Raw genomic sequence first — 24,208 nt, forward strand, 5'->3', positions numbered from 1 at the left:
TTACCCTCATCCATTTGATCGTGAAGAGCTGACCGCCGCCATCTTAATTGAAGATCTAGTGCAAAATCTTGCGCTGTCCGGGCTCCAGCGCTGAGATCTGCAGATTCAGCTAGAACGTGCCAGAAGAGATGCACCGCGCAGGCACGCCGCCCTGGTATGAGACCTTAGCAACAGCATGCAATGCTTGTCTTTTGACCACTCTTTGTCTCACATGATTTGAACTGTGCATCCTGTCTGGTTCTGATATCGGCTTGTTTTTTGACTACACTAGGTCTCTCATATTGTACTGCATTGTCCGACTGGTTCAGACCCATTTTTGTATGACTATCCCTTTGTTTTCTCTTTTGCTGACTGTCTGTCTCTGTATCTTAGTAGCGTAGGGATCGTCAACCAGTTGTGGTCTTGCTACCTAGGACTCGTACTGCAAGTAGGTAGGGAAATTGGGTTGGGTTCAAGATCAGGGCTCACTGTCTATGTCTGTATCTATCTACAAGCGTTACATCCTTTTTCCATCTGGCATACTCCTAAAGTATATCTCTCCTCCTTTTCTCTGCTTCTCTCTGCTTATTCTGAAGCTTTCTGGCTGATTCAATCCAGAGCATGCATCAGCTAGGTCTGCTCCCATGAGCATCTAGACCGGGCATCCTCAAACTGCGGGCCTCCAGCTGTTGTAAAACTACAACTCCCACGATACCTGTAGGCTGTTTGGGCATGCTGGGAGTTGTAGTTTTGCAACAGCTGGAGGGCCGCAGTTTGAGGATGCCTGATCTAGACTGTTCTGCTTATTCACGCTGGACTAAACTATACTGTCTCTAGCCTGCTCCTCCCCCAGGGGAGTTGATGGTGGATACGGCTTGTTATCTCAAATCAGCAATTACAGAAATACACAGTAAGGGTACATTCATACAGCTGTACGTATTTTGCAGTCCACAAATGCGGATACCCAAAATTTTCGAGGAGGTGTACTGTAAGTACAGCAACCTATTCAGAAAAGGTGCAGAGAGTTTGCCTGCCGTTAGGGGGCCGCCCTGTGGTTGCATTGCATAGGAAAACAGAAGTGTTACACCTTATGCCTGGATGCTTGTACAAAATGAAGTCTGTGTCGCATCCTTTTTTTTCTGACCATTTGACTTTAATCGGTCTGTGAACCGCATTTGGAGGCCAAGTACAGGACATGCTCTATATTTTACATAATGAACATACGGATGCCAAAAACACACTAGGTCTCACATCTAAAGCCTTTCTGGAACACTTGTCTGCAGAGGGGACTGCACAGTATTCTTGCATGTCTCCCTCCTTCACAGTTAGTTAGTTCTTTTATACTGTGTCCTCTGGTCTGTAAAGCCATCTACCTATGACAACTGAATATTACAATGCAGATATCCATTGGAACCTACTACAGAGCACTGAGCTTTTATTAGCGATAATAGAACCTAAGCGACTGTTGCAAGTATAAGGTACCGACCGTGCATTTCTTATCTTATAGAACTCATCAGATCTACTTTCAATAATACGGCGCTGAAGCATTTCACCCAATATCCAAATCTTTACAGAAGTGCAAAGGTAGGCATAGTATTTTTGTTTTAATATTTTTAGAATTATGTGAATTTATACAGTGCGAATTTCATTAATCTGACACTCGGAGCATAATAGATACTAGAGAGAGATCGTTGATTCAGGGAGTTATTCTGATGCCTGATTGGAGTCGGGAAGGAATTTTTTATTCCCCTAAAGTGAGGAAAATTGGCTTCTACCTCACAGGTTTTTTTTTGCCTTCCTCTGGATCAACTTGCAGGATGACAGGCCGAACTGGATGGACAAATGTCTTTTTTCGGCCTTATGTACTATGTTACTATGTTGGTCAAGCAATCCTCTTGGTCCAGAAAAAAATTGTTCCATGTAGGATGCAGGTGGAATAACCTGCTAATCTGGCACTAGGTCTCAGGGATGGACTGCAAATTCTTACCTTTTATGCTCCATTTTAATAACCAACCGGCCCAAAAATTTGTTATACACATCTCTGTATACTACACTACATACTGTATGCTATAATATACTGATATACACATCTCTATTTACTATACTGCTACATCCTCTATACTATAATGTACTGTTATACACATCTCTATATAATATACAGCTATATACTGTATACTATAATGTACTGTTATACACATCTCTATATATTATACTGCTATATACTGTATACTATAATATACTGCTATACACATCTCTATATATTATACTGCTATATACTGTATACTATAATATACTGCTATACACATCTCTATATATTATACTGCTATATACTGTATACCAGTGATGCCCAACCTAAGCCATGTCATGCGGCCCGCGCAGTGACCGGACTTTATCAGCGCAGGATGCGCTGCGAAAGGCACAGGTAGCAAAGCGATGCTGCCTGTGCATGCAATCTCCCCGCCCAGCGCCGCCTCCTAGCTAATTTATTCACTGCACTTGCCTCTGTGAAATTGAAGAGAAGCGCCGTAATCTCGCAGAGAAAACTGGCAGAGGCATCGAAGTGCGCATGCACCGTCTTCCTGGCCTCTACCATGGATGACGCTGAGGGGGAGATATCTGTGGATGACACTGAGGGGGGGGATATCTGTGGATGACACTGGGGGGGGGGATCTGTGGATGACACTGGGGGGGGGGGATCTGTGGATGACACTGAGGGGGGGATATCTGTGGATGACACTGAGGGGGGGATATCTGTTGATGACACTGGGGGGATATCTGTTGATGACACTGGGGGGATCTGTGGATGACACTGAGGGGGGATATCTGTGGATGACACTGAGGGGGGGGATCTTTGGATGACACTAAGGGGGGGATCTGTGGATGACACTGAGGGGGGGATCTGTGGATGACACTAAGGGGGGGATCTATGGATAACACTAAGGGGGGGGATCTGTGGATAACACTAAGGGGGATCTAGGGAGGGGTGTGGGGATGTTAGGGTGGGAGCTCTGGAAGGGGTGGGAGGTCCGATAGGTATGTGGGGGTGGGAGATCCGGGAGGGGGGGGGCCATCATTTTTTTTGCTATGGGGCCCAGTCATTTCTAGCTACGCCCCTGATTGGTAAGATTGGGCGGGCACTGGAGCGATAGAGCGCCCTGCTGTAGGATAAGCCGGCGAGAGATGAAAGGAGGAGGGGCCAGCTCCTGGTGGTGTCGGGCACACGGCGCAAGCATGGCGGTGGAGGATCTGACCGAAACCTAAAGACCAGACATCAAGGTAGACCTGCAGAAGAAGGTGACAGCGCAGTATGTGATGTATACGTGTGTGTAATGTATGTAGTGCAGTGTGTGATAATTACATACTGCACTACATACATTACACACATGTATACATCACATGCCCCCTCACAGTAGTAATGCCAAGATATGTGCCCTCTTCACAGTAGTAATGCTCACACATGCCACCTCACAGTAGTTATGCCCAGATATGTGCCCCACTCACAGTAATAATGCCAAGATATGTGCCCTCTTCACAGTAGTAATGTTCACTCGTGCCCCCAAACAGTAGTTATGCCCTGATATGTGCCCTCTTCACAGTAGTTATGCCCTGATATGTGCCCTCCTCACAGTAGTTATGCCCAGATATGTGCCCCCTCACAGTAATAATGCCAAGATATGTGCCCTCTTCACAGATGTAATGCTCGCACATGCCCCCCTCACAGTAGTTATGCCCAGATATGTGCCCCCTCACAGTAGTTATGCCCTGATATGTGCCCTCCTCACAGTAGTTATGCTCTGACATGTACCCCCTCACAGTAGTTATGCCAGATATGTGCCCTCTTCACAGTAGTAATGCTCACACGTGCCCCCTCACAGCGTTTGCATTTATTTCTGGCAAAGCTACCTGGTTCCGGCCCGCGAAATTTATACCAAGTCTAGTGCGGCCCTCAGACGAAAAATAGTTGGGCACCACTGCTGTATACTATAATGTACTGCTATACACATCTATATATACTATACTACTGCATACTGTATACTATAGCTTGCTGCGGTATTTTTTCCGGACAGAATTCCGGAACACTACAGCACTTGCCGGATCAGGCATTAATTTCCATTGAAATGTATTATTGTCGGTTTTCCGGTCTGCGCATGCGCAGTTGTTTCTAGCTTTGACAAAATTAAATACCGGATCCGTTATTCCGGATGATACCGGAAAGACGGATCCGGTGTTTCAATGAATAAATCTAACAGATCCGTATCCTTAAAAAAAAGATATCCGTTTGCATACGGATTTCCGGATCTGGCAGGCAGTTCCAGCAACGGAACTGCCTGCCTGATTCCAACAACGCTAGTGTGAAAGTACCCTTAACCAAAGCCTGTACCTGTGGAGAAGCAACCTCTAGGGGCCTTCTGCACAGTGGCTATTACTATAATGGTCTTTTTCTCTAACTTCTCAAGGGAAAGCTAGAAGAGATTTGTAGTAAACAACAAAAGGAGGCTGAGAAAGGAATCCGCACACAGTTCAAGATGGAACAGATCATATACTGCCAGGACACCATTTACGGAGGATCTTTGAAGGAAATCCGAGAAGAAGGACTTTCTCCTGCCTTTCCTGGCTTTGGAAAAGTCGCATTGCCAATAGAATCCGCAACACAGATACAGCTGTCTGTTCAGGAAATGTCTCAACACATCCAGGCGTATTTCAAGGTTAGTTAGAGATAAAGGTTTACGTAAATAAAATAAAAGCCTAAAAAAAGATTATATTTTGTTAGAAATGTAAGAGAATATAATTACTATAATACTGCCTCCTATGTACAAGAATATAATTACTATAATACTGCCTCCTATGTACAAGAATATAACTACTATAATATTACTCCTATGTACAATAATATAACTACTATAATACTGCCTCCTATGTACAAGAATATAACTGCTATAATACTGCTCCTATGTACAAGAATATAACTACTATATTACTGCTCCTATGTACAAGAATATAACTACTATAATACTGATCCTATGTACAAGAATATAACTACTATAATACTGCATCTATGTACTGGAATATAACTACTATAATACAGCTCCTATGTACAAGAATATAACTACTATAATACTGCTCCTATGTACAAGAATATAACTACTATAATACTGATCCTATGTACAAGAATATAACTACTAGGGGGCGGAGCCTGACCGTGAAGCTGAATGGTAGCAGCTTCCTGAGCTCCTCACTCACACTGGTGATTTAACCCCTTTATAAGCTATCAAATCGCTCACCAATGGGGGAAACTGGCAAGGATCAAACTAAGGATCATCTGGAGCTGACACCTGCCCGCTCCAAACAACCAGATATGGAGTAGTACCTTAAAAGGCAGGCGAAATCACGCCCCATTGAAGTCTCCAAGTTGGCGCCGCGCGCACCACAACCGTCAGACGCTGAAGATCCTTCTGGAAGCGCATCGGAGGCCTCGGAATGCAGACTCCCTCGGAGCCGCTCAAATTTATCTAAAGAGGTCCTCGAAGAACTTCTGGACACCGCTTTAGCCCCTCTGAAGAGGGATCTGGAGGACATTAAGGACGATCTCCGTGGTTTAGGCCATAGAGTAATTGCGCTTGAAAATTCCCAAGATGCCATCCTTCAGCACGAAGGGAAAACCTGCCAGGCCCTACAAGCTCATCGGGACCTGATCAATGATGCCCTCCTCCGAATAGAGGATCAGGAGAATCGGAGTAGGTGCCGAAACCTGCGGATTAGAGGCCTACCTGAATCCATCGCAGCAGAGACCCAAGGTGGCGGCTGAAATCTTCTCTCAGCTACTAGGCCAAGACAGGGCAGCCGCAGTGGTTGTGGAGCGCATCCATCGCGTATTGCGACCGAAGCCAAAGCCCTCAGACCCGCCGCGTGATGTGATTTGTGGTCTTCTTAGTTTCGTGGACATGGCCGACCTCTTGAGAACCAGCAGAGAAGCTGACTATCTGAGGTACGAAGATTCCCCTCTCCTGTTCTTCCAGGATTTGGCGCCCACTACATTAGCAAAGCGGCGTATTCTCCATCCATTACTGGACGCTTTGAAATCATCTGCTACTCCATTTAGGTGGCTGTACCCCTTTGGCCTAGCCATCTTGAAAAATGGCCTGCAATTCACGGTTCGCACGCCGGCGGACTTGAAATCCATCTGGGAAATCCCTCTTGGATCCCCGCAGATCAGGGGGACCCCTTACCTGCCCCACCAAGAGTGGATGCCTGGCTTGATGTATCCACAGGAAAAGCCGAAAGAGCCAAAAAAGACCGGCATAACACCTGAAGGATGTGGATTCAAATCATGAACTTTGCTGCCTCAACAGGGATTCTCTCCCTTATAATGCACAGTAGTTGTATCTGTGCCTCAGGCTACTGACTTTGTGCCTATTTCTCCAAAATCTTATTACATACATGAATGGAGATGTTTATGTACTGAGCTTTAAAACCCCTGAGGTTTGTGGGGACCTTGCTAAATGAAAGAGTGCTGCTGCTGCCCTCACAAGTCTCCGTTGTATTGTCCTGGTTCGGACTTTTGTATTTGCACCGTTATCCCACCCCAGTTGGTCAAGACCATGGGTTAAACCGGTTCTTCACATTGTGATGTTCACCCCCCCTCTGAAAGCCTCTAAGTGGCTCTCAGTTGTCCCATGGAAGCCCCCCCCCGATGAAAAAGGATTCTATATGCATCAGGTGTCTTATGGGACTTTTCAATTGTGTTCTAGAATGTTTGTTGCCATCTAACATTCATTTGTTCCTCTTCTATCTTCCCTTCCTATTGTTGTCCTGCCTTATCTGTCCGATTATCCTTTCCCCGTTTGTCCTCCCTATCTGCTCTGTTGGAGTTTGTCATATGCTATAGGAATGTATCCTTCCAGAGGTTTATGCTCTTTTCTCCATTCTATGATTGGTCACCATGACTACCTTTGTTGTATCCTCACTGAATGTCCAGGGTCTGAACGAGCCATGTAAAAGATCTCAGGTATTATCACTTTTTCAAAAAGATAAAACTTCTATGCTTACTTTCAAGAAACACATTTTAAAACTGGAAAGATTCTAAAATTACCAACCACGAGGTTCACCCAATGGTATCATAGTACCCATTCATCAGCTAGCAAAGGGGTCAGTATTGCAGTGCAGAAAAGTCTTCCGTTTAAACATAGCGCGACTTCCGTAGATCCTGAGTGGCGCTTTTTATTTATCAAAGGCCTTATTGCTGACACCTCTGTTACACTGGTGAATATATACGCCCCCAACAGGGGCCAGATCCCTTGGCTCATTCAGACCCTTAGACAGTTGATCTCCTTTAAAGAGGGAATGCTTATTCTAGGGATTTTAATGTGGCCCTGGAGCCATCTTTAGACTCCTCCTCAGGCCGGTTGTCTATTACGCACAGGCTTCTGAGACGTCTTAAGGTTTCTCTGAAAAAATTAGATGTATTAGATGTCTGGCGCACATTGAACCCCTCGGGAAGGGATTACACATTTTATTCTCATGCAAAGGCTTCATATAACAGGCTTGACTACCTATTCCTCTCATCTGCCAATGCCCCATTAGTCTCTAATGCTAAAATTGGGAGTATTGTACTTTCAGACCATGCCCCAATTTTCCTAACTCTCTCACTTACCGGCCTCCCAAAGAAAGATTGGACATGGCGACTGAATGACACTCTTATCCAGGACCCTCATAATGTCTCTAGACTATCAGCTTCACTGTCCGAGTTTTTTTATATAAACACGTCTGGTTCCTCTCCTCCATCTATCCCCATCATCTGGGAGACGCACCAGGCCGTGATAAAGGGCGAACTGATTGCTCTTGGCTCTCATGTCAAGAAGAAGCGTTCTCATACCCAGAACCTGTTAATGTCCCGCATCACGGCTCTTGAGCTCACCCACAAGCAATCCCAGACCTCCCAGGTGGCCGCAGAGCTGTACGAAGCCAGAAATGACCTAAAAAACCTTCTGAATGCTACTTCCGCCAAATTGCTGTTTCGCTCTAAATTTAAAGCTCATGCCCACGGGGACCGGGGGAATAAATTGATGACAGCACTTTGTAAACAACAGCAGATAGATTCCTTTATCCCCGCCATTTACAACGTAAAGCCACACCTGACATAGCGAAGGTGTTTTGCACCTTTTACTCCAATCTATACAATTTACCGCCCCTGAATCAAGCAACTCCAGAACTGATAGCCAATCACGGACGCGGAGATACTAAAAGTACTATCCTCAATACCTTCGGGAAAGAGCCCCGGCCCCGACGGTCTGAACATCTCATATTATAAGACCTTCAAGGAAACTCTGCTGCCGCACTTTAAGTCTCTCTGCAACTATTTACTAACTGGAGGGTCACTACCTCCACAATCCTTAATGGCCCATGTAACCATCCTTACCAAGGAAAATAAAGATCCCCTTGAATGCGGCAGTTATCGCCCCATTTCCTTATTAAATGTGGATGTCAAGTGGTTGGCGAAGATCTTGGCCCAACGCCTTCAACTGGTGCTCCCTGATATAATTTATGGCGAGCAAGTTGGGTTTGTCCCTGGCAGACGGGGCAGTGAGAACACCATACGTCTATTGCACCTGATGTCTTGGGCACAGAATAATTCAGTGCCAGTAGCATTACTGAGTACTGACGCAGAAAAAGCTTTCGACAGGGTGAGTTGGTCTTTTATGTCCAAAACGTTGTCGAAGTTTGGAATACCAGAACAATTTATTGCGGCCGTTTTCTCACTGTATCTAGCCCCCTCTGCCAGGGTCAAAGTCAACGGGACCCTCTCCCCAGCATTTGACATCACCAATGGCACGCGCCAGGGATGCCCACTCTCCCCGACCCTTTTTGTCCTGGTAATGGAGAACTTGTTGAGCAAAATTCGCCAATCATCTGAGATTGAGGGCATTACCGTAGGTTCCCAAAGGCATCTAACGGCTGCCTTTGCGGATGATCTCCTGGTGGTGACTTCGAACCCTAAAGCATCTTTCCACAAACTACTCACTATTTTTGAAGACTTTGGCTTTGTTTCCAATTTTAAGATAAACTATTCCAAGTCCATGGCCCTTAAAGGGAACCTGTCACCATGATTTAGCGCATAGAGCTGGGGACATGGGCTGCTAGATGGCCACTAGCACATCTGCAGTACCCAGGTCCCATAGCTCTCTGCGCTTTTATGGTGTTAAAATACCGTTTTTAGTGATATGCAAATTACCTCCTATGTGTCCTGTAGCCGGAGATGAGTCCAGCGGAAGGGAGCCCAGCACCGCCCCGCGTCCGCCGAATCTCCTCCTTGCCTGCTGACGTCATAGAGCTGCATTGCCGAAATCTCGCGATGCGCGAGCTAGCGCATGCGCAGTCTCGGCATCATGTTCATTCCCTGTACTGGAATCAGCACAGGGAACGAACTACGCATGCGCTAGCTCGCGCATCGCGAGATTTCGGCACTGCAGCTCTATGACGTCAGCAGGCAAGGAGGAGATTCGGCGGACGCGGGGCGGTGCTGGGCTCCCTTCCGCTGGACTCATCTCCGGCTACAGGACACATAGGAGGTAATTTGCATATCACTAAAAACGGTATTTTAACACCATAAAAGCGCAGAGAGCTATGGGACCTGGGTACTGCAGATGTGCTAGTGGCCATCTAGCAGCCCATGTCCCCAGCTCTATGCGCTAAATCATGGTGACAGGTTTCCTTTAATGTATCCTGCCCTGCAAACATAGTGCAATTTCTTAAAGACACCACCCCTTTAAAATGGGCCTCAAAATATATACCATTCCTTGGTATACGTGTGACGGCTGACGCCAAAGAGTTGTTTTCCTCCAACTACCTTCCTTTACTGCAATCTGTCAAAACACAGCTTTAATAACTGAAAATGCCATTTATCTCCTGGATAGGAAGGAAGAATTATTTAAAAACATACATAGTCTCCAAGTTCCTGTACCTTATACAGACATTACCAATTTGGGTCCCACAGTCGTTTTTCATAGAGGTCCGCCGTATGATGTCCCTCTTTCTTTGGAGAGGCCGGTCCCCTAGAGTGGCCTACACCATTCTGACTAGGGAGAAGAGGTTTGGGGGATTCGGGCTGCCTGATGTACATGCGTACTACAAGGCCAATCTTATGTGTAGGGGCATGAACCTTCTCTCAGAGCGCCCTGGGAATATTTGCTCCCATTTGGAACAGACATTATTTACTAACCGTGAGAAACTGATCATGTGGGGTATCCGCCCATGTTCCCCCACAGCCTCCAAATTACCTCTGCTTTGGAGAGGGGTACTCCTCATCTGGTCTATGTTATATAACTCCAGGACACTTACTTTCCCCAGTCCCGAGCTCCCATTACACCTATTACAGTCCTTTATTCACCCCTCAGTTCAGGACGCCACGGGAGTCTGGGCCCTGCTCAAGAGACACACCCTGCAAGATGTGATGACACTAGAGGAGGTACTAGATTGGGATGGGGTTCTTAAATTGCCTAGAGTCAACTCTGCGGCGTTTCTATATCTCCTTAGCTTTAAAAGGGACATAAAACACCTGCAACTGCAGACCTCTCACTTTGCCTCGCCTACTTGGTTGGAGCGAAGGCTGAGGTCCGCGCGGCCCTCCAGCAGACCTTTCTCCATGATGTATAAGGAACTACTATCGTCTACCCATTCCGAACCACATTTCCTGAGTTCTTGGGAAAAAGAGCTATCCATTAAACTGTCAAACCCAGAAAAAGCCTTCATATTGACCCACTCACATGGCTTCAGCCGTTGTATTAAAATTCAGGAGAACTCGTACAAATTGCTCACTCGCTGGTATAAAACACCTGAGTTCCTTCATAAACTCAACCCGGAGATTCCGGAGGTCTGCTGGAGGTGCGGGGCGGGCGTCGTCTCTATCTTACATATCTGGTGGAACTGTACGAACATACGTCCTTTCTGGAGCCAGGTGGAGCATTTACTAAACAGAATTTGCTCCACCTCCATCGTTCTGGATCAAAAACTGATTCTACTCTGGTGTCCTAATGCATCACTCACCCCGGCCAAGTCAGATCTGCCAACTATACTCATTACAGCTGCCCGATTACAAATTCCCCTGTTATGGAGACAGACCCTTTCTTCTACCATCTCTGGATGGATGGAAAGAGTAGACCAGCTATATATGTTTGAGGAGCTGGCCCACTGGGAGTCACACTCTCGCATGAAGTACTTCAAAACGTGGCTTCCCTGGAGGAACTTTAGATACCCTGACAACTAGAGCAGAAACTCCCCCCCCCCCTTTTTCCGCATCCCCTCCTCTTCTCCCAACCCTCCCTTTCTCAATAATTTTGTCTAGTTTTTCTTTTGTTGATTATGATACTGGATATCAGTCTGGTTGGAGATGATATCATCACTTGACATCTTGCTATGCATAATGTTTTATATGATTAATATGATCCATCATATATTATGCTTATAAGAATATATCCTTTATGCTGAAAAATGTACCATGTATCACTCTACCTGTGACTATTTGCGACATGACCAATAAAAAGAGATTTGGTTAAGAATATAACTACTATAATACTGCTCCTATGTACAAGAATATACAGTAACTACTATAATACTGCTCCTATGTACAAGAATATAACTATTATAATACTGCCTCCTATGTACAATAATATACAGTAACTACTATAATACTGCTTCTATGTACAAGAATATAACTACTATAATACTGCTCCTATGTACAAGAATATAACTACTATAATACTGCTCCTATGTACAAGAATATAACTACCGTACTATAATACGGCTCCGATGTACAAGAACATAAATACTATAATACTGCCTCCTATGTACAATAATATACAGTAACTACTATAATACTGCTCCTATGTACAAGAATATAACTACTATAATACTGCTCCTATGTACAAGAACATAACTACTATAATACTGCCTCCTATGTACAATAATATACAGTAACTACTATAATACTGCTCCTATGTACAAGGATATAACTACTATAATACTGCTCCTATGTACAAGAATATAACTACTATAATACTGCTCCTATGTACAAGAACACAACTACTATAATACTGCTCCTATGTACAAGAACATAACTACTATATTACTGCCTCCTATGTACAAGAATATAACTACTATAATACTGCTTCCTATGTACAAGAATATAACTACTATATACTGCTCCTATGTACAAGAATATAACTACTATATACTGATCCTATGTACAAGAATATAACTACTATAATACTGCTCCTAGTACAAGAATATAACTACCGTACTATAATACGGCTCCGATGTACAAGAACATAAATACTATAATACTGCCTCCTATGTACATAATATACAGTAACTACTATAATACTGCTCCTATGTACAATCAAATATAACTACTATATACTGCTCCTATGTACAAGAACATAACTACTCTATAATACTGCCCGCCTATGTACAATAATATACAGTAACTACTATAATACTGCTCCTATGTACAAAGGATATAACTGCTATCATACTGCTCCGATGTACAAGAATATAACTACTATAATACTGCTCCTATGTACAAGAATATAACTACTATAATACTGCTCCTATGTACAAGAATATAACTATATACTGCTCCTATGTACAAGAATATAACTACTATAATACTGCTCCTATGTACAAGAATAAACTACTATAATACTGCTCCTATGTACAAGAATATAACTACTATAATACTGCTCCTATGTACAAGAATATAACTACTAATACTGCTCCTATGTACAAGAATATAACTACTATAATACTGCTCCTATGTACAAGAATATAACTACTATAATACTGCTCCTATGTACAAGAATATAACTACTATAATACTGCTCCTATGTACAAGAATATAACTACTATAATACTGCTCCTATGTACAAGAATATAACTACTATAATACTGCTCCTATGTACAAGAATATAACTACTATAATACTGCTCCTATGTACAAGAATATAACTACTATAATACTGCTCCTATGTACAAGAATAAATACTATAATACTGCTCCTATGTACAAGAATATACTACTATAATACTGCTCCTATGTACAAGAATATAACTACTATAATACTGCTCCTATGTACAAGAATATAACTACTATAATACTGCTCCTATGTACAAAATATACTACTATAATACTGCTCCTATGTACAAGAATATAACTACTATAATACTGCTCCTATGTACAAGAATATAACTACTAATACTGCTCCTATGTACAAGAATATAACTACTATAATACTGCTCCTATGTACAAGAATATAACTACTATAATACTGCTCCTATGTACAAGAATATAACTACTATAATACTGCTCCTATGTACAAGAATATAACTACTATAATACTGCTCCTATGTACAAGAATATAACTACTATAATACTGCTCCTATGTACAAGAATATAACTACTATAATACTGCTCCTATGTACAAGAATATAACTACTATATACTGCCTATGTACAAGAATATAACTACTATAATACTGCTCCTATGTACAAGAATATAACTACTATAATACTGCTCCTATGTACAAGAATATAACTACTATAATACTGATCCTATGTACAAGAATATAACTACTATAATCCTGCTCCTATGTACAAGAATATAACTACTATAATCCTGCTCCTATGTACAAGAATATAACTACTATAATACTGCTCCTATGTACAAGAATATAACTACTATAATACTGCCTCCTATGTAAAAGAATATAACTACTATAATACTGCCTCCTATGTACAAGAATATAACTACTATAATACTGCTCCTATGTACAAGAATATAACTACTATAATACTGCCTCCTATTTACAAGAATATAACTACTATAATACTGCTCCTATGTACAAGAATATAACTACTATAATACTGCCTCCTATGTACAAGAATATAACTACTATAATACTGCCTCCTATGTACAGTAATATAAAGATTCGTCAGTTGTGTTGATGACATCACGTCTTTTCCTATGTACTTCTGTTTAGTAGTCACGTATGGTATGAGTAGATCTGTCCATTAACATTCAGCTTTCTGTGTTTCTTTTGACCCTAGAACACGACCACTCGTTTGTCAAACCAGATCCCTCTGATCGTCCTGCACTACATGCTCCACGAGTTTGCTGACAAGCTGCAGGCCCAAATGCTGCTCCTACTCCAGGAGAAAGATAGCCTCAATGTGTTACTAGTGGAGAAAGACGACCTGTCCAAAGAGCGGAAGAGTTTAAGAGAGCAGATCAAACGCCTCCGTGAGGCCCAACAGACATTAGCCAAATTTCCATGTTAGTCATTAAACCCTTTACCCCAACATTATTTATGTGTTGTCAGAAGGAGCAGAACCATCAGTGAGGCGCTCCAGGTCAGAAGAACTATGAGTGAGGGGCTTCTTCTTGTGGGCGATTGCCATTGGTATATTTATTACATAGAAGTCAATCTTGTCTGCCAAAATACTCTTTCCTTTTTAGTTTTTTTCTAAGGATCGGCATATGTTTATCCCAGGCATGCAGTATATATATTTGTGTGTATGTATTGTGAAATTAAAAAAAGTTTCCCCCACCTTCTTCATGCATGAGTCTTGTCTAATTCTTACACCTCTCGAGCACTAGTTATGATCAGATGAAACAGTAAAGTGAGAAGCCATATGCAAGAAGTGGGCTGACCATGACACCCCTTTTTTAAATTAAAGGGATATTCCTAGTGGTAACAAGTTATCCCCCTATTAGATCACTGAGGGTCCTACTCCTGGGACCTCCAATGGTCGGGGCTACCAGAAATCAACGGATAAGCAGGTCGAGCATGAACACTGCTGCTCCGTTAATTTCTATGGGACTGCCGGAGATAGCCTAGTACAAGCGCTAGCTATTTCTACAAGTCCCAAAGAGAAGAATGGAGCGGTGGTACGCATGCTCATACTGGCTATCAGTTCATTTTAGGGGACCGTACAGGGTCCCCATTCTCATGATCCATGGGGGTCCCAGCAGTTAGACCCTCCACACTGATCGAATAGTTGTCACTCTCCTGTGGATAACTGGTAAGAACCGGAATGTCCCTTTAAGCCGTCCCAGCAAGTTGGAAAATATGCTGCCAGTGAAACGTTTCCTCTGCAGTGGCCACTCCAGGAGAAATATGGTATTACGTGTTGTCCATTCAAATGATTCTTTCAATATAAGGTTGTGTTAAGTTGGTTTTAAAACAGCCCATTGGCTCTAAACAAATGAATGGGGTAATCTTGATGAGAAAATCCCTTTGAAGACCTTACTTGCACTTTTAGATATAACAACCAAAAATATTTGGAACTACTTCCAAGAACACTCCCCGGTCTGCTATATCAACCATTCTCAAACTGAAAAGGCAGGTTGTCCCCACTACTCCATTAGTCTACTGGTGGGACATTAAAGTTATCTGAAAGGCTGTGAACTCTACTTGAAAGGAAATGTTGGTGTCCACTATCGAATACTTCTAGCAGCTGTGGTGTGAATGCTGTATTGGGGACAATTCCCCTTCAGACCATTGAGTAAGATGGGTCTTCAGACTGTATCAGGGTGGGCAAGAAAAAGGCTTTTTTTTGTGAAGAATGGGACTGTCCAAGGCAAGGCCTGATTATATGGAGTACACATGATGTACAGGCCTCCACCTAGGGCATCCACCTTCCATTTTCCCAAATGGCCATCCATTTATCCTATCCAGCAATGAAGAGTTGATGACATATTTTTGTGGCTCTGTGAAGTCTAAGAGAGTCATTGGCTCAGCTTTTTCCATAATTGGTGTAGACTTCAGTGCAGGAGGCCACACTTGTACATGACCACCTCCTCTGTACATCGCTTCAATAGGCATTCAGATGTGGTCTCAGAGGGAGATGGAGGTCCCCACCAACCTTAATCCAAGGAGTGAGATTGCTGTTGGCCGATAGAGTGGAGAAAGATAGAAGTGGGTTACAAAAAAGGGGTGGGTTGGAAATATACTGGTTTTGCAATGTAATCTGAAAGCACCATGTTATAGAGCAGGAGGAGCTTAGCAGATCCATATATAGTTTGTGGAAAAAGGTTCAGTAGAACCTGTAATTTATACCTTTATATCTTTGCTTTTTTTATTTCCCGAACAACAATTGGTACAGGAGGGAGGTGTTACCATTGACTGACAGCCAGGGGCGGACTGACAACTCATGGGGCCCCCGGGCAATAGGAGATTATGGGGCCCCTGTGTCCCGTCTACCCTAAAATCACACCCACACACAGCCCCACCTACATATTACGCCGCCCACATCACCTACACTTGGTACAAAATTTCTCTTTACCACTCCCCCACACCTTCTCCAACAACCCAGCACTCACATAAAACAAGTAATATATACAGTATAATATAGATTACAGTGAATTACTGTAAATACTTACAGTTATGAAGACTCCAGCGGCTCAGGATCAGTGCTCTGGGCAGCTGGGCTCAGGGCTGGAAGTGGGCACCGCTCTGCAGTTCAGGAGACCTATAAGATGCACCTAGGTTTTAGAGGGGAACAATAAGAAAAAAAAAATGTCATTACATCTCAAGTCAGACCACCAATCAGACCCCCAATGTTAATCAGACCTCAGCTGACAGCCCCAATCAGACCCCCAATGTGAATAAGACCCCAATAAGACCTCAAATCAGACCTCAGCTCAGACCCCAGTGTCAATTACCCCCAATCAGACCTCAGATGAGAGCCCCATGCCTCTCATCAGCCCCCAATATCAGCCCTTATGCCTCTCAGTCCCCAGATTATGTGCCCCTGACTGTAGATATGCCCAGATATGTGCCCCCTAACGGTAGTTATTCCAGATTGTGTGCCTCCTCACAGTAGTTATGCCCAGATATGTGCCTCCCTCACAGTATATATGCCCAGATATGTGCCCCCTCACAGTGGTTATGCCCAGATATGTGCCCCTCACAGTAGATATGCCCAGATATTTGCCCCTCACAGTAGTTATGTCAGATTATGTGCCCCCTCACAGCAGTTCTACCAGATCGTGTGCCTCTTCACAGTAGTTATGCTAGATGATGTGCCTCGCAGTAGATATGCCCAGATGTGTGACGTCTCACAGTGGTTATGCCAGATTATGTACCCCCTCACAGTAGTTATGCCCGATATGTGCCCACAGTCCCCTTACAGTAGTTGTTTCCCCCAGTCTGCAGCGTTATAAAAAAAAAACAAAAAAAAACCACACACTTACTTTTTTTGCTCCATTCACACATCTGCAATTCCATTCCGCATTTTGCGGAACGGAATTGCAGACCCATTTATTTCTATGGGGAAGGGGGGGGGGGGTTGGTGCAGAGGCAAGGGTGGAGGGGGCGCTCGGTGCGCACTTACACACCCGGCAGTTTCATGTCACTGCCGGGCTGCTGTTTCCATAGCAAAGAAGGGAGTGTTCTCTGTTCCCTGCTTCACTGTTCTTGTGAGCGCTCCCCCTGCTGGCCACACATTGCGCTGCTGTCTGTGGGAGGAGCGATGAAGGACCGGGAATCGGCCTCCAGCACAGCCAGCAGTGCGATGTGAGTGTGGGAGTGCGTCATCAGGAAAATGGTCCATTCACACATCCGTGTGTGTTTTGCGGATCCGCAAAACACGGACACCGGCAATGTGCGTTCCGCATTTTGAGGACCGCACATCGCCGGCGCTAATAGAATATGCCTATTCTTGTCCGCAATAGGGCATGTTTTAATTTTTTCGGGAACGGAAATGCGGACCCAGAAGTGTGGGTCTGCATTTCCGGATCAGGGCCGCACATCTGGGTCCGCATTTCCGTTCCCGAAAAAATTAAAATATGCCCTATTGCGGACAAGAATAGGCATATTCTACTAGCGCCGGCGATGTGCGGTCTGCAAAATTCCCGATCCTTCATCGCTCCTCCCACAGACAGCAGCGCAATGTGTGGCCAGCAGGGGGAGTGCTCACAAGAACAGTGAAGCAGGGAACAGAGAACACTCCCTGCTTCGCTATGGAAACAACAGCCCGGCAGTGACATGAAACTGCCGGGTGTGTAAGTGCGCACTGAGCGCCCCCCCCCCCACCCTTGCCTCTGCACCAAACCCCTTCCCCCCTTACTTGCCTCATATTATACATGTTTGAGGAACTCTCTGAAGGGGCCCGGCATGGTCACTGTACGTGTCTATATGCAAACTTATACACACCATGCTATCAATCACTGATAATCCCTCCCTCCTGTACAGATAGCTGTTCACAGGGGGGTAGAAAAAGCAGAGATATAAATGTATAACTTACAGGTTTTACTAAATCTATTCCCACAAAACTATATATCAATCAGCTCAAATACAATCATGGGACTCCTAATTAGTTAATTACAGGTCCTTCTAAAAAAATTAGCATATTGTGATAAAGTTCATTATTTTCTGTAATATACTGATAAACATTAGACTTTCATATATTTTAGATTCATTACACACAACTGAAGTAGTTCAAGCCTTTTATTGTTTTAATATTGATGATTTTGGCATACAGCTCATGAAAACCCAAAATTCCTATCTAAAAAAATTAGCATATTTCATCCGACCAATAAAAGAAAAGTGTTTTTAATTCAAAAAAAGTCAACCTTCAAATAATTATGTTCAGTTCTGCACTCAATACTTGGTCGGGAATCCTTTTGCAGAAATGACTGCTTCAATGCGGCGTGGCATGGAGGCAATCAGCCTGTGGCGCTGCTGAGGTGTTATGGAGGCCCAGGAGGCTTCGATAGCGGCCTTAAGCTCATCCAGAGTGTTGGGTCTTGTGTCTCTCAACTTTCTCTTCCCAATATCCCACAGATTCTCTATGGGGTTCAGGTCAGGAGAGTTGGCAGGCGAATTGAGCCCAGTAATACCATGGTCAGTAAACCATTTACCAGTGGTTTTGGCGCTGTGAGCAGGTGCCAGGTCGTGCTGAAAAATGACATCTTCATCTCCATAAAGCTTTTCAGCAGATGGAAGCATGAAGTGCTCCAAAATCTCCTGATAGCTAGCTGCATTGACCCTGCCCTTGATAAAACAGAGTGGACCAACACCAGCAGCTGACATGGCACCCCAGACCATCACTGACTGTGGGTACTTGACACTGGACTTCAGGCATTTTGGCATTTCCCTCTCCCCAGACTCTGGCACCTTGATTTCCGAATGACATGCAAAATTTGCTTTCATCCAAAAAAAGTACTTTGGACCACTGAGCAACAGTCCAGTGCTGCTTCTCTGTAGCCCAGGTCAGGCGCTTCTGCCGCTGTTTCTGGGGAATGCGGCACCTGTAGCCCATTTCCTGCACACGCCTGTACACGGTGGCTCTGGATGTTTCTACTCCAGACTCAGTCCACTGCTTCCGCAGGTCCCCCAAGGTCTGGAATCGGTCCTTCTCCACAATCTTCCTCAGGGTCCGGTCACCTCTTCTCGTTGTGCAGTGTTTTCTGCCACACTTTTTCCTTCCCACAGACTTCCCACTGAGGTGCCTTGATACAGCATTCTGGGAACAGCCTATTCGTTCAGAAATTTATTTCTGTGTCTTACCCTCTTGCTTGAGGTGTCAATGATGGCCTTCTGGACAGCAGTCAGGTCGGCAGTCTTACCCATGATTGCGGTTTTGAGTAATGAACCAGGCTGGGAGTTTTTAAAAGCCTCAGGAATATTTTGCAGGTGTTTAGAGTTAATTAGTTGATTCAGATGATTAGGTTAATAGCTCGTTTAGAGAACCTTTTCATGATATGCTAATTTTTTGAGATAGGAATTTGGGGTTTTCATGAGCTGTATGCCAAAATCATCAATATTAAAACAATAAAAGGCTTGAACTACTTCAATTGTGTGTAATGAATCTAAAATATATGAAAGTGTAATGTTTATCAGTAAATTACAGAAAATAATTAACTTTATCACAACATGCAAATTTTTTTTAGAAGGACCTGTATATGAGTACTCAGAGAGAATAACTGATACACACTCTCAATGCCATGTACCAAGTTTCTCTAAACTTTATTGAAAGAAAGCAGAGATTATAAGGCAAATTTCTGGATCATTTCCAAAGTGGGAGACATAATTAACCCCTTAAGGACCAGGCCATTTTTTACAAATCTGACCAGTGTCACTTTATGTGTGAATAACTTTAAAATGCTTTTACTTATCCAGGCCATTCTGAGATTGTTTTTTTCGTCACATATTGTACTTTATGACATTAGTAAAATGGAGTAAAAAAATAAATCATTTTTATTTATAAAAAAAAAACAAATTTACCAAATATTTGGAAAAATTTGCAAATTTCCAAGTTTCAATTTCTCTATTTCTATAATACATAGTAATACCTCCCAAAATAGTTATTAATTTACATTTCCTATATGTCTACTTCATGTTTGGATCATTTTGGGAATGCTATTTTATTTTTTGGGGACGTTACAAGGCTTAGAAGTTTAGAAGCAAATCTTGAAATTTTTCTGAAATTTTCAAAAACCCACTTTTTAAGGACCAGTTCAGGTCTGAAGTCACTTTGTGAGGCTTACATAATAGAAACCACCCAAAAATGACCTAATTTTAGAAACTACACCCCTCAAGGTATTTAAAACGGATTTTACATACTCTGTTAACCCTTTAGGTGTTCCACAAGAGTTATTGGCAAATGGAGATAACGTTTCAGAATTTACATTTGTTGGCAAATTTTCCATTTGAATCCATTTTTTCCAGTAACAAAGCAAGGGTTAACAGCCAAACAAAACTCAATATTTATTGCCCTGATTCTGTAGTTTATAAAAACACCCATATGTGGTCGTAAACTACTGTTCGGGCACACGGCAGGGCACAAAAGTAAAGGAACACCATATAGTTCCTGGAAGGCAGATTTTGATGGACTGGTTTATTTACACCATGTCCCATTTGAAGCCCCCCTGATGCACCCCTAGAGTAGAAACTCCATAAAAGTGACTCCATTTTGGAAACTACACCACTCAAGGTATTCAAAACTGATTTTTACTAACTTTGTTAACCCTTTAGGTGTTCCACAAGAGTTATTGGCAAATGGAGATAACATTTCAGAATTTCAATTTTTGGGCAAATTTGAATCCATTTTTTCCAGTAACAAAGCAAGGGTTAACAGCCAAACAAAACTCAATATTTATTGCCCTGATTCTGTAGTTTATAAAAACAATCCATATGTGGTTGTAAACTACTGTATGGGCACACAGCAAGGTGCAGAAGGAAAGGAATGCTATATGGTTTTTGGAGGGCAGATTTTGAAGGAATGGTCTATTTACACCATGTCCCATTTGAAGCCCCCCTGATGCACCCCTAGAGTAGAAACTCCAAAAAAGTGACCCCATTTTGGAAACTACAGGATAAGTTGACAGTTTTGTTGGGACTATTTTTAGGGTACATATGATTTTTGGTTGCTTTATATTACATTTTTGTGAGGCAAGGTTACAAAAAATCTGCCTTCCAGAAACCATATGGTGTTCCTTTACTTCTGCGCCCTGCCATGTGCCCGAACAGTAGTTTACGACCACATATGGGGCATTTTTATAAACTACAGAATCAGGGCGATAAATATTGAGTTTTGTTTGGCTGTTAACCCTTGCTTTGTTACTGGAAAAAATGGATTCAAATGGAAAATTTGCCAAAAAATTTAAATTCTGAAATCTCATCTCCATTTGCCAATAACTCTAGTGGAACACCTAAAGGGTTAACAAAGTTTGTAAAATCAGTTTTGAATACCTTGAGGGGTTTAGTTTCTTATATGGGGTCACTTTTATGGAGTTTGTACTCTAGGGGTGCATCGGGGGGCTTCAAATGGGACATGGTGTCAAAAAAACAGTCCAGCAAAATCTGCCTTCCAAAAACCGTATGGTGTTCCTTTCCTTGTGCGCCCTGCCGTTTGGCCATACAGCATTTTACTACCACATATGGGATGTTTCTGTAAACTACAGTATCAGGGCAATAAATATAGTATTTGTTTGACTGTTAACCCTTGCTTTGTTTACAGAAAAAATTGATTAAAATGGAAAATTTGGCCAAAAATTGCTGGTTTGACACCGTTTTTATATATTTTTTTACTGTGTTCATTTGAGGGATTAGGTCATGTGTTATTTTTATAGAGCAGATTCTTACGGACGCGGCAATACCTAATATGTCTACTTTTTAAAATTTATTTAGGTTTTACACTATAATATCCTTTTTTAAACAAAAAAAAAATACATTTTAGTATCTCCATAGTTTGGGAGTCAGTTTTTATTTAGTTTTTAGCATATTGTCTTAAGTAGGTGCTCAATTTTTGCGGGATGAGAGGATGGTTTTAATAGCACTATTTTGGGGGTGCATATGACTTTTTGATCGCTTGCTATTACACTTTTTGTGATGTAGGTGACAAGAAAATAGCTTTTTTTACACCGTTTTTATTTTATTTTCTTGACTGTGTTCATCTGTGGGGTTAGGTCATGTGGTATTTTTATAGTTCAGGTTTCTACGGATGCGGCGATGCCTAATATGTATACTTTTTTTATTTATTTTAGTTTTACAAAATATTATTAAAAAATAAATAAAATTGTTTTAGTGTCTCCAAAGTCTGAGAGCAATAGTTTTTTGTTTATTTTCTGGGTGATTGTCTGTGGCCAAATAGAATTAAAATTGGGGAAGGGGATTATAAATTTAGCACTCCATGGAAGTGTGGTACTCCCTGAAGCAACCGTCAATGCAGAGGCCCGGATGATCGGAGCACGTGTCACACTCAGGCTGGGTTCAGACCTGAGCGTTTTACAGCACGTTCCTAAGTGCTGTAAAACGCTCAACAGGCAAGAACCAATGATTCCCTATGGGAATGGTTCTCACCTGAGCGTTTTACAGCGCGTACGATCGCGCTGTAAAACGCCCGACGCCCCAAGAAGTACAGGAGCTTCTTTGGGGCGTCTTGTCGCGCGTTCCCGTACATAGACTTCAGCGGGGACGCGCGACAATGGGCGTTCGCTTGTTTCTGTATGCGCGATTGCAAACGCCCGTACAATCGCGCATACAGAGCGCTCCATCCCGAATGCTCAGGTCTGAACCCAGGGTGAGTGGTGGTGTCCTTCCGTATCCCCCTCCTGTGACACACTTTCCACTATTTTTAGGACCGTCACTTCTTTCCAGTATGGGGGGGGAGGGGAAGTGTTGGCCAGGGACGATCCGGGCGCCTCCAGTTCCTGAGGTACTCCGACCTGCTCTTTCCCGGTCAGAAAAGATCAGGTCCTTGAGGACTGCCTCATAGAACTGGAGGAATGTCCCTGTGTTGCCAGCGCAGCGGGATAGCACAAAAGAGTTGTACAAGGCAACCTGTACCAAGTAGACTGCAACTTTTTTGTACCATGCCCAGGTTTTGCGCATGGCGTTATATGGCTTGATCAGAGAGATCAACTCCTCCCATATACCGATTGTAGTCCTCGATACAATCGGGCTTCAGGACCATTGCCGCGGTAACTCACACAGGGACCGGGGTGATGCCGTTACCATGAATTGTGGACAGTACAAGGACATCCCTCTTGTCATTATATCTGACCAGCAGCAGGTTTCCACTGGTAAGGGCACGGGTCTCACCCCTGGGGAAAGGTACCTGGAGGGGGTGGGTAGGGAGGCCGCGTTGATTTTTCCACACGGTCCCACAAGCGGACGTGGATCTGGCGGCGAGGGACTGGAACAAGGGGATACTGGTATTAAAGTTATCCACATACAGGTGGTAACCCTTTTCTAGCAGTGGGTGCATAAGGTCCTACACAAGTTTCCCGCTAACACCCAGAGTGGGGGGACATTCTGGGAGTTCAATACCGTAATATCACCCCTTGTACACACGAAACTAGTAAGTATACCCTGAAGTACTCTCACAAAGTTTGTACAGCTTCATGCCATACCTCGCCCGCTTAGAGGGAACATACTGTCTGAAAATGAGTCTCCCCTTGAAAGCAATGAGAGACTCATCAACAGCGACCTCCCTTCCAGGTACATAGGCCTTCAAAAATTTGGCCCCGAAGTGATCGATGATTTTGTACAGGCGGTCATAGGCAGGATCACCTCGGGGGGATATGCTGCATTATCTGGATAATGCATGCATTTCCGAATGGCCTCAAAACGGGAATGTGTCATGGCCATACAGTAGAGTGGGGTCTAGTAGAGGATGTCCCCACTCCAGTACTGCATGACACAGTTTTTTTTTACTAGGCCCATATGCAGCACG

General features: G+C 43.3%; 1 protein-coding gene across 3 annotated transcripts in view; it reads left to right on the forward strand.

The window, feature by feature from the left end:
* The window catches only part of LOC122930711 (interferon-induced GTP-binding protein Mx2-like), a 66,165-nt gene extending 51,582 nt beyond the window's left edge, over nt 1-14,583 (forward strand). For all 3 annotated transcript variants that reach the window (XM_044284271.1, XM_044284273.1, XM_044284274.1), the window contains 3 exons: nt 1,487-1,563; nt 4,437-4,685; nt 14,075-14,583. In XM_044284271.1, coding sequence (XP_044140206.1) covers nt 1,487-1,563; nt 4,437-4,685; nt 14,075-14,305 — 557 coding nt within the window. In that variant the 3' untranslated portion in view covers nt 14,306-14,583. The remainder of the gene's footprint in view (nt 1-1,486; nt 1,564-4,436; nt 4,686-14,074) is intronic.
* Nucleotides 14,584-24,208: the final 9,625 nt, after the last annotated feature.

This window comes from Bufo gargarizans, chromosome 3 (genome assembly GCF_014858855.1).
Source record: "Bufo gargarizans isolate SCDJY-AF-19 chromosome 3, ASM1485885v1, whole genome shotgun sequence".
NCBI lineage: Eukaryota > Metazoa > Chordata > Amphibia > Anura > Bufonidae > Bufo > Bufo gargarizans.